We start from the raw sequence: 16,712 nt of genomic DNA, 5'->3' as shown, positions 1-16,712 counted from the left end.
TTGAAGAAGAGCCAAATGCCAGGTATGAGAATTCTGCAAAGAAGTAGCACATTCATAGAGCTTTGGACCAGTTCTGGGCATATTTGCAGAGCCTTTGGAGAGGTTAAGAGGGAGGCAGCAGGTAGGTCTGAGGATGAAGGGGGGATGGAGAAACTAACTCTTTAGGCAGAGATGACAAATGGGGCTTGGAGGTAGTAGTTAGAGCTGTGGGGTCCAGGGTGGCCCCAGGTGGTATGGAAGTTTTTGGTGACACTCCCAAATGGAGAGCTTTGCTCAAGGATTCTCCTAAAACATTGGTGAAAAATTTAAGACCCCAGAAGATAACAGAACAACTAGACTGGCTGATCCTAAGACCTTCGCTTTTGGGTGGAAACCACAGAACTTCCCAGGACATAATTGCAAGTTGGTCACAACCCCAAGGAGATCCTAACCTAGGCATGCAGAGTCCAGATTAGACATTCCTCCTGGTGAAAAAAGCAGAAGCCCCAGGGCATGGGCAGTGAAAGAAATGAAGCAAGGGAAATTATAATTATTCCTTACTAAGAACAGAAATTTACTGGGGGCCTATGATGATGTCTAAGATGATAAAGACCATCCAGGCACATGTAACCAAATAAAACCCCCCAAATCACCTCCTCTGAACTCATGATCATCAGGTATAGGTGTTTCCAAGTTTCTCCCTCAGCTTCACCCCGCTAAGACTTCAATCCTGGTTGGCCAATGGCCAGGAAAATCTCGGTTACTGTCCCAGTCACACCCACATCACAGGGAATCAGGGCTTGGCAGTGGGGGGTGGGGAGCAGGAGACACTCCTGTGTGTTTTAGAAATAGTTTCAGAACACTTGGAATCCAGACCCTAAAATGAGGCCTCAAGTGGCTAAGGGCAAAGCCCTACCTCTTTGTGCATATTCATCTCATTCTCATATTTACTAAGGGGTTTTGATTCTCGGAGTAGAACCTAAATGGCCTGAACATGGCCCCTTCTTTATAACCCCACACTAACCTGAGGAAACTGGGTATCACCAATCCTAGTCACATAAGACCTGAGTATTCCAGACCATGAGTAAGACCAGCAGCCCCAGAGAGACCTGCACAGATAGGTGAGCAGCCACCTGAGATTTCAGGCACCTGCCACCCTCAGCTCAAACGTAATCTCTTCCATGACATCCTTCCCAATGCATCACACATACACACACATGCACATGCGCCACATACCAGACACATGCCCTCCACTGAAGCCCCCATATAGTTTACCATTGCATTTATTAAGCTTGTTTAATTGTTTACATTTTGCTTCCCCCGCTACATTTGAAGCTTCTTTATCCCTAGGGTATTCCACCCAATAAATATTTGTAGGATAAGTTGGGCTAGGCTGGGCTGGGATAGAGTTCAATTAACTTGAACTGAGTTTAAATGAATCAAAATGAACTGAGGAACACAGAACAGTACATTCCCACAGCCATAAGAGTGAACATTATCCAGCCTTCCTCATCAAGGGTCTTCCCCCAAACCCACCAACTCCAAAATGTCTCCCCAATTCTCCAGCCATGGTGCCCACCCCACCACCAGACAGGTCCTCATTGCTTCTTATGGAACAGAGCTGGTGCTGGCTCATTGCTGGGCTCGGCCATGACCTGCATGGGCTGGTTGTTCAGGGCAGCCTCACGCATCTTGTGGTACATGAACTCATTCTGGCGGAACATGCGCAGCTCCATCTCCGTCTGCACCCGCATAGCCTGTGGGACACAGACACACCATAAACAGTGATGACAGGCCACTGGGACATACTGGCTTCTGATCTTCCTTGGCTCTTTTCCAAAGGGCAGACAATGGGGCAAATAACTCCTAGTTACTGAGATTCAGCTGTATCCACTGAGAGGACACACGGACACACACTCATACACACTGACACACACACATACTCATCCTCTAGGGGCTTCAATGTCCTGGGACTGGGCTTGGTTTGTTAGGGAGAAAGAGAGAGGAGCTCAAGGGACTGTTCTCAGCAGAGAATGTTTGTTTGCAGGAACTGGATTTGAATCCTGGATCATACACACATAGGTCCCAAATAACATTGTGGGACTTTAGGCCAGTGACAATCCCTTTAGTGCTCAGTTTCCTCAGACATAAATGGGTGAGATTCCTTAATACTTCATAACAGACCAGAAAGATCATAGTGTGTGACACCTAGGAAAATCCCCATGCACCCATATTTCTACTCAAGAAATATTTCTCAAGGGCCAGTCATCATTGATGAATTGAGAATATAGCAGTGAATGATATAATAGGCATAAAGTCAGTCTTCTCAGACACTTTATGACAACAAAGTCTGTCCTCTTTCCCTGTACCATACTGCCTGAGTACAGTCCTTTGAACCCTGTCACCCTCAAATAAACAAGCCCTTCAAAGCACAAAGGAAGCCAGCAATTATAAAGAGCATGCTACTTGCTAGGCACTGTTCTGAGTGCTTTTCACACATTAACTCACTGAACCCTTATCACAGCTCTATCCCTTTTCTCCATTTTACTGATAAGGAGACTGAGGCCCACATATTCCATGTTTGCACTCACACAGCTGGAAAGTAGTGAATCTGGAGTTCAATCCCAGCAGTCTGATTCCAGAGCCTGTGCTCCCCAGCTCCACTCTACAAAGCACATCTAATGTACATGGCTGCACCCACATTGCTGGGTAGGCTTTCTCCATCCATACTTGGAGCATCTCAGACTTCAAACCTCAGCTGTGCCATCCATTCACTATGTGACTATAGACAGGTTACTCCCCTTCCCAGGGCCTTAGTTTGCTCAGATGTAAAACAAGGGGAGTGAACTAAAGCATTTCTGAATTCCCTTCTGGTCCAGTGGGCAATCTGTGGACTTTGCAAAAGCAGAAACTGGAATCCAGCTCCCACCCTTAGAGAGAGCTTAGACCAGAAAAGGAGACCCAGCTCTGAGATGCTACTTGCCTCTAAGTCCTTGGTGATGGGGTGGGAGGGTCCATGGGTCACCAGGAGAATGGCATAGGCTTTACAGATCATCCCATGCCCCACCTCAATGTTACCAGCATGCCAGTTGGTCAGCCCTGCCCGCATCACGGCCATGCCCAGTTGGGCATTATTGGGGTGGTAGAGCTTCCTGTGAGGACATAGCAAATCAATGTAACAGATAATCCCAACTTTCCTTACATTTGCACAGCATCTGATGACTTACCAAGTACCCTTACTGACTTGGTCCATCTGCTCTCCCACCAGTGCTGTGAGGCATCTGCAGCCCATGGAGCAGAAACTGAGCCACAGAGAAAGGGAGGAATTACCAAACACTCCCCAGGGTGAGCCTGTGGGAGTGAGACTCTGCCCTGGGCCAGTAAGCCTAGTCATCATGGGCAAAAGAGTCAGAGGACTCTGCAAGATAACAGGAAGCTGGGAGCTCTCGGGAACACCCCAGCCCTCTTCCTGGAAAGCAGAAGTTCAGGGGAATAAAAAAACTTCAATGTCCTTCTTGGGACAGAACTGTATTCTCATCTCCTTGGCACCTTCCTAACAGAGCTTCCTTCTGCATATTGTACAGTTTTCCTGACTTTTATATATGAGTAATGTTCTCTAAAAAAAAAAAAAAAAAAAAAAAGAACCTGCTTGTACCAACTTACTCTTTTGGCCAAAGAGCCAAAGATACAAAGTCACATGCCAATATAGACATGGAAGGCGAGGGCTTTGCATTTTATAAGCAAGGATGCCTGACACTTCTTTTATTTATTTTTATTTTATTTTATTTTAATAAAAGAAAGGTTGCAGGATTGCCTGTGCTAACTGCTAGGGGGACAAACCTTTCCAAGCCCTTGAAATCAAGGTGGACTTAGCCTTAAGAAAACCCAAAGCATTGGGACACCTGAGTGGCTCAGCGGTTTGGCACCTGCATTCAGCCCAGGGTGTAATCCTGGGCTCAAGTCCCACATCAGGCTCCCTGCATGGACCCTGCTTGTGTCTCTGCCTCCCTCTCTCTCTGTCTCTCATGAATAAATAAATAAAATCTTAAAAAAAAAAAAAAAAAAGCAGAGACGCCTGGGTGGCTCAGCAGTTGGGTGGCTGCCTTCAGCTCAGGTCGTGATCCCAGAGTCCAGGATCAAGTCCCGCATCAGGCTCCTGCAGGGAGCCTGCTTCTCCCTCTGCCTATGTCTCTGCCTCTCTCTCTCTCTGTGTCTCTCATGAATAAATAAATAAATCTGTAAAACAAGAAAAAGAAAACCAAAAGCAGAAGATGCCATCCAAGTAATAGATGAGCTGGAGGATTTGGGAAAGACCAGGGTTGACAGATAGGCTTCATCTCAGGAACCAGCCCTGATGATTTGGTCATTACTGCTTGGAGCACTGTGGTAAAAAGGCTCATTTGTAAAGATAAAGGGGACCACGACTGATTCCTGATGCCTGCTGTGGGTTACAGGAGGGAGAGATAGCAGTGTGTGTGCCATCTATTTACCATCCCTGGAATAGACACATTTCCAGGAGACTTCCTGAGACCCAGCATTGCTACCTACATATAGCCGTCCACCATCCTCCTGGCATAGTACGAGGCCTCCTCAAAGGCCTGGAGGTAGGAGAGGACCTCGGAAACAGTGCTCAGCATCCGCAGCGTGTAGAGGTTTGTGTCAGCAAACACTGGCTCCTGCTTCTGCAGGCACTCCCGGCATAATTTCACCACCTGGAGGAGACACAGGACCTGTCCATTACCACTGCACCACAACATGCCCTGTACTCACATAAGGGAGCATCATCACGACACTGGACACTCATTCTTTTAAAGCTGAGGACACTGCTGATAGGGGTGGAAAAGCAGTGGTTTGTGATCTGAAGAGCAAAATGGTCCTATTTGGCTACAGTGTAGGGATGAGGAGGGTAACGGTGGGAGATATGGGTGACATGCCAAAGCGAGGTGTTCTCATAATCAGTCAGTAAGTAGCAGAGAGTTATGAAAGGGAGAGGCTGATTGATTGATTGATTCCCACAGCAATGCAATGACATAGGGACTACTAGTACTCCCATTTTGCCAGATAAGGGAACTGAAGCACAGAGAGGGTAAGTGCTTTGCCAAGTCACATAGGTAGTAAAACATGGAGTAAGAATTCAAGCTAAGCAGTCATATTTTATCTTAACCATCAGTCCTGTGATTCTCCACCTTAGCCAGGCTCTGGAATTATCTGGAGACCTTTTAAAAAAACAGCAATGTCTGGGCCCTACCCCATACCAAATGAAACCAAATATCTGGATGAGGAACCCTGGAATCCATAGTTCAAATAAACCCCTGGGTGGTCCTTATGCACGGTGAGGTTGACAACCATTTCCCAATGGAATTGTACAAGATGAGCTGGCAGAGAGGGAGGCTCCCAGGAGGATGTTGCATTGGTCCTGATGAGGAATGAGATGAGCCTGACCCGTGTTAGCTTGGAGTCAGGCTTCCCTGATTGACTCATGTTTACACATAGGCTTAGGTGTGAGACCAAATTGAGATGGTCTCTAGATTTTAGTTGTTCTCTGTTCTCCTCTTCTTCCTTTGCCACTGCCATGGGAGAAATGCCACACAGTGCCTTCCGTTTCAAATGAGCAGAAGCTAATTTTGCTCTCAGACTTTCCCAGAGCCCCACGTGACAAAATGTGGGCTGGCAATCAATCCATCCTGAAGACAATCCTCTTAAACCCATGGGACCAGTGTCCAACCTGACCCCTGGCCCCGTTACGTTTGAATGGAGGAGGAGAAATGAGAAAGAGGAGAGAAAACAGAGGAATGGAACCAGTGGAGCCCTCCAAATTGCTCCAGCTTCTATGCCATGCCTCTGACATGGGTTTTCCATGTTGTACAATAACACTCTATTGATGTGACTGCCTCTCCATCTGAGAGAACCCCTGGGAGGCAAGGAGCATGTCTTGTGTTGTCACCCCACTCGGGGTTTGAAAATGTGCAATGAATGAGTAAATGAGAAGGATGAAGATAATGGAAAAGCAGATAGAAATAAACATAATCTCTCACATTGCCCTGCCTTAGTGGCTTCCAAACCCAGCTACAAGCCTGAGTTGTTTTTAAAGAGCTTGGAAATAAAATACTGATTCACAGTCTGTTGCAGATTGGATGAATCACATCTGAGGGGGTGAGATGCAAGACTGTGCATTTCCAACAAGCTACCCAGGTAAATTTGATGCAATGCTCTGCAGGTCAGTGTCTGGCAGTGGGTCTCAACTTTGGGTGCCCACTGAGATCACCTGAGAGTTTGAAAAATCCTAATCTCTGGGTCCACTCGAAGAGATTTTGGTAAAGTTGTCCTGGGTCAGTGTCTGAGCATCAGGATTTTTCAGTGATTCTAATGTATAGCCAGTTGACAACTCCCATTGCTTTGAGAGCCAGGGTTGAATGCTCAGTTAGTAGGAACTGAAAACTGTTACCAGGTTATGCATTCAATTACAAAAAAGAAACCAATCCACATGCCATCTCCATTTCTCCACCTCTGATGCCAACCTGAGATATCACAGATCCCCCAGGGACCCCTGTCAGTCTGCCTGGGCTCTCCTCAGACACAGTATCAGTAGGTTGAACAATCACTTGAGAACACATCTATCTAAGAGGTGCTAAAGGCTTAAGGGCAACAGGAGTCCAAACCAAGGGATATCCTAAGAAGAACAACCTGCTTGATAGCCTCCCCATCTCCACCCTACCCCATTTCCCCCCCCTTACCAGAGAACCTTTCTGCCCTCTTCCCCATCTCATCCCTATGAAAATGAATTCTTACCTCATGGTACAGACCCTCAGAACGAGCCTTGTCTATTTTTTCCAATGTATCCTTGGAGAATTGTATCATCTCCTTTACCACCTCCTGAGAGGGCTGGGAAAGACAGGGACAGTGATTTAGAGACGTCTTCATAAAGCAACCCATTGCATCTCTGAATAGCTGACATCTTTGACACTCAGTGTCGTGCAAGAGTGATGCCTTCCTCATTCTGAATGTTTCATTTCTGTACATGTTGCTCCAGATCCCTATAGCTTTTGCAGCTCCCTCACCATGCTTCTGACTCATGTGCATTTTCCACTGACCAAGCTCTGGAGCCTTGCTGCCAGCCAGTTGTTTTCTACCTTATGCTTATGTATGGGTTTTTGGACCCCAAGGCAGAATCTAACATTGATCTCTGTGGTATTTTCTCTGGCATTTTGTATTTTCATTCTATCACTCAAAATATTTTCCATTGTTTCTCTTTACTTCAAGTTAACCACATGTTCCACAGGCACGCTCTTGCATTTTAGTCTTCACTCAATTCACTGATTTAAATACTGACCAACACAGGGCTGAGGACAGAAGCCTATGGCTTGACCAAAAAAAAAAAAAAAAAAAGAAAAAAAAATCCTACTCTAGTTTGCCATTGGAGTTCATTAAAAAGGAAACCTATGGCTGTGGGCATTCAGATCCTTCCAAAGTATCTTAGCATCCAGTTCCTATTTCTTTGTCTTGACCAAATTATATCATGAGTTTGTCAGCTGTCTCTGAAATCTGGATTTGTTAGGCTTACAGCATTTGCCAGAGCAGTCTAGTTATCTTATTTTTTTTTTAAGATTTATTTATTTATTTGTGGAAGAGAGGGGCAAAGAGGGAGAGATAGAGATAGAGAGAGAGAAAGAGTTTTAAGCAGACTCTGCACTGAGCAAGAAGCCCGATGCAGGCTCCTTGAACTGACCCTGAAATCCTGACCTGAGCCAAAACCAAGAGTCAGATGTCTAAGGTGCCCCTATAGTGATCTTATTTTTTTTTAATGAGGTTTTAATATTTCAGGAAAAGAGGTACCTTAATTAAAAAGCCCATGAGGACATTATAATTTTGAAGAAAGAGTTCCAGACTTCTCAATGTCCAAAGAAAAATTTATTTGCTATGCTCATCTATATCAGAAATTCTTCTGGAATATTTTTTTTTTTTTGCTTAGGCGAATCTGATAAAACTTTTTTCCAAAATGAAAATAACTTTATTATTTATTTGGACCATAAAACTGACATATGGAAGCTATAAAAAATTAAAATATATGAAAAAAGCATGGAGAAAAAAATAGAAATCCCTGGAATCCACCCAAAGATGAACACAGCATTTTGAGGAACATTTTCCAATGTGTATATACAGAAATAATATTGAAAATATTTAACAACTGATATAGGAAAGACACTGACCAATCAGAACAGATACCATAAAGAGCATGTCTGTTATGGCCTTATCGTATGTGCTGGCTGAACTGCATTCCTGTAGGTGTGCACATGCATGTGTGTATAAGCCAATAGCACCAAATATTTCTTCTAACTGGAATCGCACCAGATTTCTGCCTTGAGTTTGTTTTTTTCACTCAGCAAATATAGATATTTTCCCATATCAATATAAAAATATATCAACACTTTCAATAATTGTAGAGTTTTCCACTGTATAAAGGCCAGAATAATTTATTTAACCAGTTTTCCAACTTTTTCACTATAAGGAGTTGAGTTCAGTGGCTCCATTTAGATTTGCCACTGACACTGTTTTGTGAGGTCACCTTCACTGAACTACCGACAAGTAACAGGAGGATGGGTATCCATTCTCTTAAAAACACACTACTTTAATGATTGGATCAGGCTCTTCCCTCAGTCTCTCAGCTGTCCTGAGCCAGTTCTGCAGTGTCCACTTTGCAGTATGAGAGGCTCCTGGTCAGGATGGCTTGCTTCTGGGTCAGGATCTTCCAAAGAACAAGCCTTATATTTATTCTTCTACCCACCTCACTTACTTCAGCTTCTGTGAAGTTCTTGACTAGCCCTACAATTTTGACTATCCTTGTTACCTTCTGCGTTTAGTCTCCCTGAGTCCTTCTGCATATCTACCTATACTTGTCACATGGCCTGACTTCAACAATTGATGCATCCACCACTGCTGTGACTCCTGTTCACAGGCCTCACTCCAGACCTAACCTTTGTCTTGACCACTGGTTATCATTTGGCCCCAGAGTACTACTTAGTCTTCTGTTAACTCAGACCTTGTCTTGATTTCAGACAAGTCATTTAAGTGCATATTCACTTTCCTAAACTCATTTGAATCAAGCGCCTAAGTGAGAGAGGGTCCATGTCTCACCTGGTCATAACTGGTAAGACAGAGCTCTGTAACTGGTAATCCAGAGGTATACCACCAATCTGTCAATCCTAGACTTCTGGTGTCATCCATAGTTTGTTGCCCCAAAATTGGCTCATAAAATCACATCTAGCTTATGACCACTAGTCTCTAATTTACTGTAAGTTCCAATATCTTTAAAACTCAAAATTCATAGTGAATCTTCTGGAGTAATCAGTAGCTTGCCGGATAGAGTTGGAGAATACCAAGTGATCAGATGTTAATAAAAAGTCTAGTTCAATTTGATATTGTAAGGAAGAGGTGTTACTTCAAGCTTTGGAAGTGAATCAAATTTTTTCAAGGAGGCAACTGCCAAGATTCTCAAAACAACCTGGCTAGAAGGTTGTTAATTACATGTGCAATATGTGATAAAGCTATTCTGAGAAAGGAAATGGGGCTGCTCCATTTGGCTCCACTTTTAAGAGTAAAGGTAGGAGGAAAACATGATCTGCAGATAGGATTTAAGGAACCCTGCAGAGAGAGACTCCCCTCCCTAGAAGCACAAAGTAAACAGAAAACCAGGAAGGAAAGAGTGAGGAGCTGGAGCAGGGGGAAATGACAGTAGAGGAGAAACCAGAGGAAGACTAGAGGAGGAAAGGGAGGAGTCAAAAGAAGGGGAGGAGTCATCCAAAAGGGAGGAGCCACTGGAGGGGGAGGGACTAGAAGAGGAAGAGAAGAGTGAAAGAGGGATGCTGGTTGCCCAACCTTGAAACACTAGTAGCTTCCTATTGTGAAAACCAGGGGTAAGAGCCGGGGAAAGCAAAAAAAAAAAAAAAAAGAAATCTCAGCAATCTAAACAAGGAGGCTCCAAAGCTACGGTTGAGAGGAATGTTCTACATTTTGGTGTTATTTTCTCATTTTTAAAAATATTTGGTTTTGATTTTTATCCAGGTTACAATATACATTTAACTTTGAAAGGGAGAAAAGAGTCTGGTCTCTGAATTAAAAATAAAGTAGTGGTGGGAACAAGATATGAAACAAATACTCAGGGCCACACATCAGGAAGGTGGACTGGCTGGCTTGCCATAAAACACACGTTATCCCACAGGTTCTAGAAGGTCAGGCTGAGGGTGAACACAGGAGCTTATTCTTTCCTGTCACTCCTATGGTACTGTGCTTGGTGCCCTGCCCAGACATGCCAATATACCTGGAATACCAAACCTTTGATTCTGTGAAAAGAAGGTTGTTCCTACAAAAAAAAAAAAACATATTAGGTGCACCTGGTGGCTCACTTGATTAGGCATGTGCTTTTGGCTCAGGTTATGATCCCAGGGTTCTGGGATGGAGCTCTGCATTGGGCTCCCTGCATATTGGGGAGTCTGCTTCTTTCTCTCCCTTGCCCTTCCCATGCCTCCACCTCCCCACCCCAGCTAGTGCTCTCTGTCTCAAATAAATAAATAAAATTCTTAAAAAAAAAAAAAAAAGCCCATATTAACCCATGGTTCCCAACTGCCTGGGAAGGGTGACTCTCAACATGTCCACACCAAGCATCATTGATCTGTTGCTTACAGCCTTCCCCTCCTCCTCCTGTTTGAATCAAGCCTGACTATGCTTACACAGGCATGTGTGTGCATGGATCTGTGTGTGTGTGCGTGTGTGTGTGTGTGTGTGTGTGTGTGTGTGAGAGAGAGAGAGAGAGAGAGAGAGAGAGGGTGTCCTTTTATTTTTTATAAATGATAGCATACTCAGTGTTATGGGTTGCACTGCACCCTCCCTAAATTCATATGTTGAAGTCCTAACCTCTAGTACTTCAGAATGCAGTCTTATTTGGAAATAGGTCACTGCGGACTTAATCAGTTAAGATAAGGTCATAATGGAGTAGAGTGGGCCCTTAACCCATTACGACTGGTGTCCTTATAAAAAAAATACCAAGTGAAGAAAAAGGGATACACAGAGGGAAGACATGAAAAGGCACGGAGAGAAGATGGCCATCTGAGAGCCAGGGAGAAAGGCTGAAGCAGAGCTCCCCCCTCATAGCCCCCTGAGGGAACCGACCCTGCTGACACCTTGATTTCAGACTCCCAGGCTCCAGAACTGTGAGAGAATACATTTCTTTTGTGTAAGCCACCCACTTTGGGGTACTGTGTTATGAAAACCCTAGTCAACTAATGCACATGGCAATTTTGGCTTCTTAATTCTTTTCCCTCAAGAAGAGAGTTCATTCCATATGTGTACACAAAAATCTGCCTCATAAGTTTTAGTGACTGCAAGGTAATTTAATTTAAATATTTCCCTATTGGTGGTTATTTAGGTTTTATTCAATTGTTCTCGACCATGCTGCAATGTATTTCTTTATACACATGTCTTTGTGCACATATGGAAGTAACTCTGCTAGGTAAATTCTTAGAAGTAGAACTTCTTGGGCAAAGAGTTTAAAAAATGATATATTAAGAATAAAAATAAGTTAGTGGCAGGGTATCTGGGTGTCTCAGTCAGTTAAGCATCTGCCTTGGGCTCAAGTCATGATCCCAGAAGCCCCATGTCTGGCTCCCTGGTCAGTGGGGAGTCTGCTTCTCCCTCTCTTTCTGCCACTCCCACCCCTACTTGTGCTATATCTCTTTCTTCCTCAAATAAATAAATAAAATCTTAAAAGAAATAAGTTAGTGGCAAAAAAAAAAGTCTAGACTGGCCAGAGGATGAACAAAAGAAATGAACCAAGTAGGGAAATAGTATTACCTGAACATTAGCACTAATACCACTGAGTAATGAATTGACAGTAGTCCCACCATCTGTACCTAGAAGTCAGTTTTGCTTGTAGTCTTTCTTTGCTCTAATCAGAGACAAATTTCTGCCCACACGTAGGATGCAGAAGTTAATTAAGAAGTATATTTGTGTATTTGTATCTTAAATGCACTGGTGCACTGTGGGTTATAGAGAAGTGCTTGGATAGCCTCCCCAGAGGAGTCCAGCTCCCGGTTAAAAACCTACATGTACAGACCTGACCACAGACAATCACAAAGGCTCTACCTAGCAGGCCTGTGGGGGAAAGTGCCCTCCCAACAGTCTCTGAAGAGAGTCCAGTCAAGGACCCAGGTGCTCCCTGCCGCTCATGTTTCTTTGCACAGTTGCATTCTTAGCCAGGGGGTCTTTATTCCTTGGTTTCTTTATCCGAGGCCTTGGTCACCTCAGATAAAGGTCTGAAGTGACCTCCAGAGGCCTCTTTACAAGGGAGGAGGAGGAAAACTTGGAGACTCTCTCTAACTCAGTACTCACTACTTTTCCATGCCTAGCTTTCCCCTCACACCCTCTCCCTCATCCTCCCCACCTCGGGGTCCATGAAAGTGCTGGAACTCTTTGTTCTGAGCCCTTCAGCAGTGAGAAGACCACCACATCTGTGCTGATCCACCTGACCTTTGGGGGAAAGTGGAACAGAAAGGAATCCAGGTCTAGCCTTTTGTTTATACCATTGCTGGGCTCTCTCTCAGCTTAGCTGAGCTCCTGACATCCCCCTCTGTAACCCTTCAGCCGCTCAACAGTCTCACCATCAAAGAGTCAACAAGCTACTTAGGAGTGGAAGCATACTAACCAATCTCCACATTGCCCCATCTCTACATTACTCATTTCCAGGGGACTAGGAATACGTTTGTGATAGCCAGGCAACCAATCCTTTGCCTATCTGGTCTCAATATATGAAATTCTCAGGATTAGCAGCAAAAGGGCCAAGAGAGGAATTAAAATTTACTCAGTGCCTACCCTCTATGCCTCTCTCTTTACATATATCATTTTGTTCAATCCTCCTAACAACCCCTTCTTGTGGACACCATCATTCCTAGTTTACAGATGAGAAAACTGAGCAACTTTCCAAAGAAAACTCCTGGCAAGTGGTAGCCCCAGGACACTAGCTGAGGACCTGTCATCAATGTTCTGTCCCCCATCCCACAGCAACTTTCCAAAAGGTACAGGCTGGTTCTCTGGGAACTGACAGCCAGGGTGCACTGATTAGCTCTGAAATCCACCCTTGCGGGCTCCTGGAGAAGATGAGCGCAAGCAGCCCAGGAGCAGGGCTACGTGTACCTTTGGGTCATCTTTCACCCCCAGGAATAGGTCATCCTTCAGCTTTTTCTGGCAGTGTTCACATGTGCAGTCAAAGTAATACTGCTTCTTTAGCTGCTTCTTGCGGTCTTCGCTGAGGTTAAGGAAGTCGATATAGGACACTGTCAACTCCTCTCCTTCTGAGATCTTGCCCAGGGCCCGAAGCTCAATTCTAGAGAGGGTAAAAGAAAGAGTAAGTCAGATCCAGGGCTATCAGAGTGGGGTTTCTGCTCTTCAAGGTGTCAAGGAGTTGCGTCTCAAAGACAACTTCCACCAGCACTCCAAGAAAATTCCCATTCCCCCCAAAAAGGGGAAAGGTGATCTAAAGGATAGTTGTCTGGATAATCCTGCTCTACTCATTGTAAACAAATCTTCTCCATTCAGTTAATTGCTCTGAAATCCAATTCAGTAGATTCCCCGGAGAGGGCTGGGTCTGGTCACAAAGCTATACCTAGCTTCCATGCCTGCAATTACCCCTGTACATTTAGCTACTGGTTGCCTGCAACAAAGGAAGGGAGAAACAATAAAGCAAAGATTCAAACAAGAGAAGACTCGATAGTAGTTTTGCTTAGTTTGGAGGCCACTCTCTCATGAGAAGTACATACACTCAGTTGCTCACAATCGTGGCCCGTTCTGGGTCTAACTTTAAGCCCCTGCTCCCCTGTCTTTCAGTCCATTGGTTCTGGCCTACATTATGTCAGGAGACATGCCTGGAGATCAAGAAGTCAAATAAACAAAGGCTGGCTCTGTTAGCCTGCTGCATTGTCCACTTTTGTATTTACTGGGGGACATGGATTTTGGTTAAATGTGGTTAGCAAGAACAGATGGCATTTCCATCCCCTTCCAGCCTAGACCTGACTCTCCCCAATTACCTACAGCACTATCACCTTACCAAGTAAGAGATACAGAAGGTACTGAGGACAAAAGTCCACTGCAGAGCTGTCATCCAGCTAAGTCAGACAAGCAGATCGGCCCATGGGCCTCTCAGCCATGTACCCTCCACAGGGAACCCAAGAGCTCCAGAAAACAATCAATGAGCCCAGCAAGCTGGATCCTAAGGTATCCTCTTATACGTCCCCAGGATCTCCTCACTGCCCAGTGGAAAGCCATCACCATAAGAAAGAACAGCACAATGCACAGGGCTGGGGAAAACATCTGCAGACAGATTCTGTTTACCTCCCAGAGAGCCTGAGTCAGACAGCAGGTAAAAGACAGCCCCTTCCATGTGCTCTGAAGTGACAACCAAGCAAGTAACTGTTGAATGGGCAGTGACATGTGTGTCCAAGCATCTGAGGTGACCACTTGAGGTTAAACAGCCTTCTCCCAAATTGGAGTACACTGACATGTCAAATAAATGTGATAATATATACAAACAATTCATAGAGAGCCTAGCAAAGTCTCAGTGCTTGTTCATATGCCATTGGGACTTTGTTCTTTTGTTCCCCACCCCAATTTGGGATAGCAGCTGTTACTGCAGTAATAAATGGTGAGAGGGTGTGAAGGGCTGTGTGAATGTCCTCACAGCTCTGCTTAGAATTCTCACAGTCCCAGCTGCAGGGGATCAGCCTCCCCATTTCACAAGGGAGGGCGCTGCCACCCAGAGAGGGGAAGGAATTTCCCTGGAGGTCCCACAGCACTTTGGCAACAATACAGAACAGAAATCAAGTGCCATTCGTGCTTCACCTCATCATACTGCTCTCCCTGGGCTGTCCTCAGTCTGCCTCCCAAGGTCTACTATGCTCAAGAAAGGAAAGATCAAAGCCCTTGTTTTTAGAGCACTGCCAGTATTCTAAATAGTTCCATGTGAACAACTCCTGGGCCAGTGTTGAGTGTGGATTTTGGCATCTGATCCTCATGGGACAAGTCAGCAGTTCTGCCCCCACCAAACCCTTCTATAGGCACAGCTCCATCATGACATTCAACAGTGAGTCAGTGCCAGCTGAGTTAGGATTTCTAGTAGCTTTGCTTCTCATCATGATTCAGCCAATTCTTGCAAGGTCTCAGAGTATCTCAAATTATTTCAATCATGTTAGAGAATTTTCAAAACCAAATTAATTTGAAGTCACTTAAATATGAAAATATACAAGCCCCATTTTTACCTTAGTTGGAACTCGGAATCAGGGGTGACTACCACTCCATTTTCCCACTTCCATCTCTAATGCCCTGCAATTCTAGAGTTCAGCTAATTGAGCCACACATAAGCAATTTATTTAAGCATTTCTTGGAGAGATTAGAAATGCAGCCCAGAGTCACAGAGACTTAGAACTAGGAAGGTCCCTAAAGATGCTCTCACCTTGACCTTTGCTTTATAGATGTGGAACCAAACACCCAGAAGATGAAGGGAATCATCCAAAGTCATGTGCAATGCAGGTCAACACAAACTCCAATGCACCAACCACTCCTACCCCTGCCTACCCAAAGACCTAACTCCCACACAGAGTTTTGTTCTTAATCCAAAGAGCATTTCAAGTACTTTCAAACCAAGCCTGAGAAAAGACCCATCTGGAGCCATTAATTTGTCATTAAGAAAAGTCAAGGCAAAATCTAACCTAAACCACTAGTTGGCCAGAAGCAGTAAACAGAATACTGTGAATAAATATTTATCAAAAATATCACAGTTATGGGTGCTATTTTCAGAAGCCAGTCTGGGTGAGAAGTTGGGAGTTATAAACAAACACAGTCCTTTAGTAGTTCAATAATATTAGCAGTCCTTATTTTTATGATAAGCAGGATTTTGAGGGACAGTGTGGGCTTTGCTAAGGTGATGTGGACTAGAAGGGATCATCATGCTTTGGAGTTGGGGGAGAGAGAGAAGTAAGGCGTGAAAGATGGGAAAGAAAAGAAGCAAAGAAAAGCAAAGGCACAGCAGGGAGTGGGTGGGTGAGGAACAAAATGATTCCTATATATGCATTTAAAATACAGCATTCAGACAAGATGAGACTCTGGGGTGCAGAAGGACATTACAGCCAGAGAGCAGCCACGGAGTCTCAGGAAGGGGAGGCCCCAGCAAACCAGGCAAGTGAGGGAGATGGGTCAGAGGAGCAGGGATGCTGGCGAAGACTGACCCACCTCATCTGGGTGTGAAACATGGATTTCACTGCCTCATGACTGAAAGACAAAACAGACACCCAAATGGAAATCATTACCATAGGCTCATCAGTACAGCTAAGAGGGTGCACAGAGTTCCAGCTGATGCAATCAAAGCTTTGGCCATCCAACCACCTTTTTATCCCAGCCCCTTCCAGTGGGGCTTACTTGACAAGACAGGCTGGTATAGTGGAAAGTGCACTGGATTTGGAATGAGAAGTTCTGGGTTCAAAGGTCCTTTCAGCCTTTCCTGGGCTCAGTGTCCTCAACCTGTACCTGGTAATGGGACTGCCATGAGACAGTGCATTTAAAAGTAGGTGCTAAAAAATGTAATGGAATGGTATTGTTATACCATTAACAAGCACCTTGGCCAAATAAATGTTGCCTCTTTGATGTCTATCTTGGGGACTATGTGAACTGCGTATGGAGACTGGTTAAGTCACACA

At 44.7% G+C, this 16,712-nt stretch overlaps 1 protein-coding gene across 2 annotated transcripts in view; it reads right to left on the bottom strand.

Annotated features, from left to right (window-relative positions):
* Positions 1-1,246: 1,246 nt before the first annotated feature.
* SMYD1 (SET and MYND domain containing 1) overlaps positions 1,247-16,712 on the bottom strand; it is a 36,184-nt gene continuing 20,718 nt past the window's right edge. Inside the window, exons 5-10 of one of the 2 annotated variants that reach the window (XM_025994669.2) lie at positions 16,249-16,287; positions 13,162-13,351; positions 6,769-6,861; positions 4,528-4,691; positions 2,963-3,131; positions 1,247-1,736 (exon numbers count right to left, since the gene is read on the bottom strand). In XM_025994669.2, coding sequence (XP_025850454.1) covers positions 1,578-1,736; positions 2,963-3,131; positions 4,528-4,691; positions 6,769-6,861; positions 13,162-13,351; positions 16,249-16,287 — 814 coding nt within the window. In that variant the 3' untranslated portion in view covers positions 1,247-1,577. The remainder of the gene's footprint in view (positions 1,737-2,962; positions 3,132-4,527; positions 4,692-6,768; positions 6,862-13,161; positions 13,352-16,248; positions 16,288-16,712) is intronic. The other variant, XM_025994670.2, reaches the window with a different exon arrangement.

Source organism: Vulpes vulpes, chromosome 8 (assembly GCF_048418805.1).
Source record: "Vulpes vulpes isolate BD-2025 chromosome 8, VulVul3, whole genome shotgun sequence".
Lineage (NCBI taxonomy): Eukaryota > Metazoa > Chordata > Mammalia > Carnivora > Canidae > Vulpes > Vulpes vulpes.
Note: the sequence above shows the minus strand (reverse complement) of the source record. Positions and strands in the feature narration are given on the sequence as shown.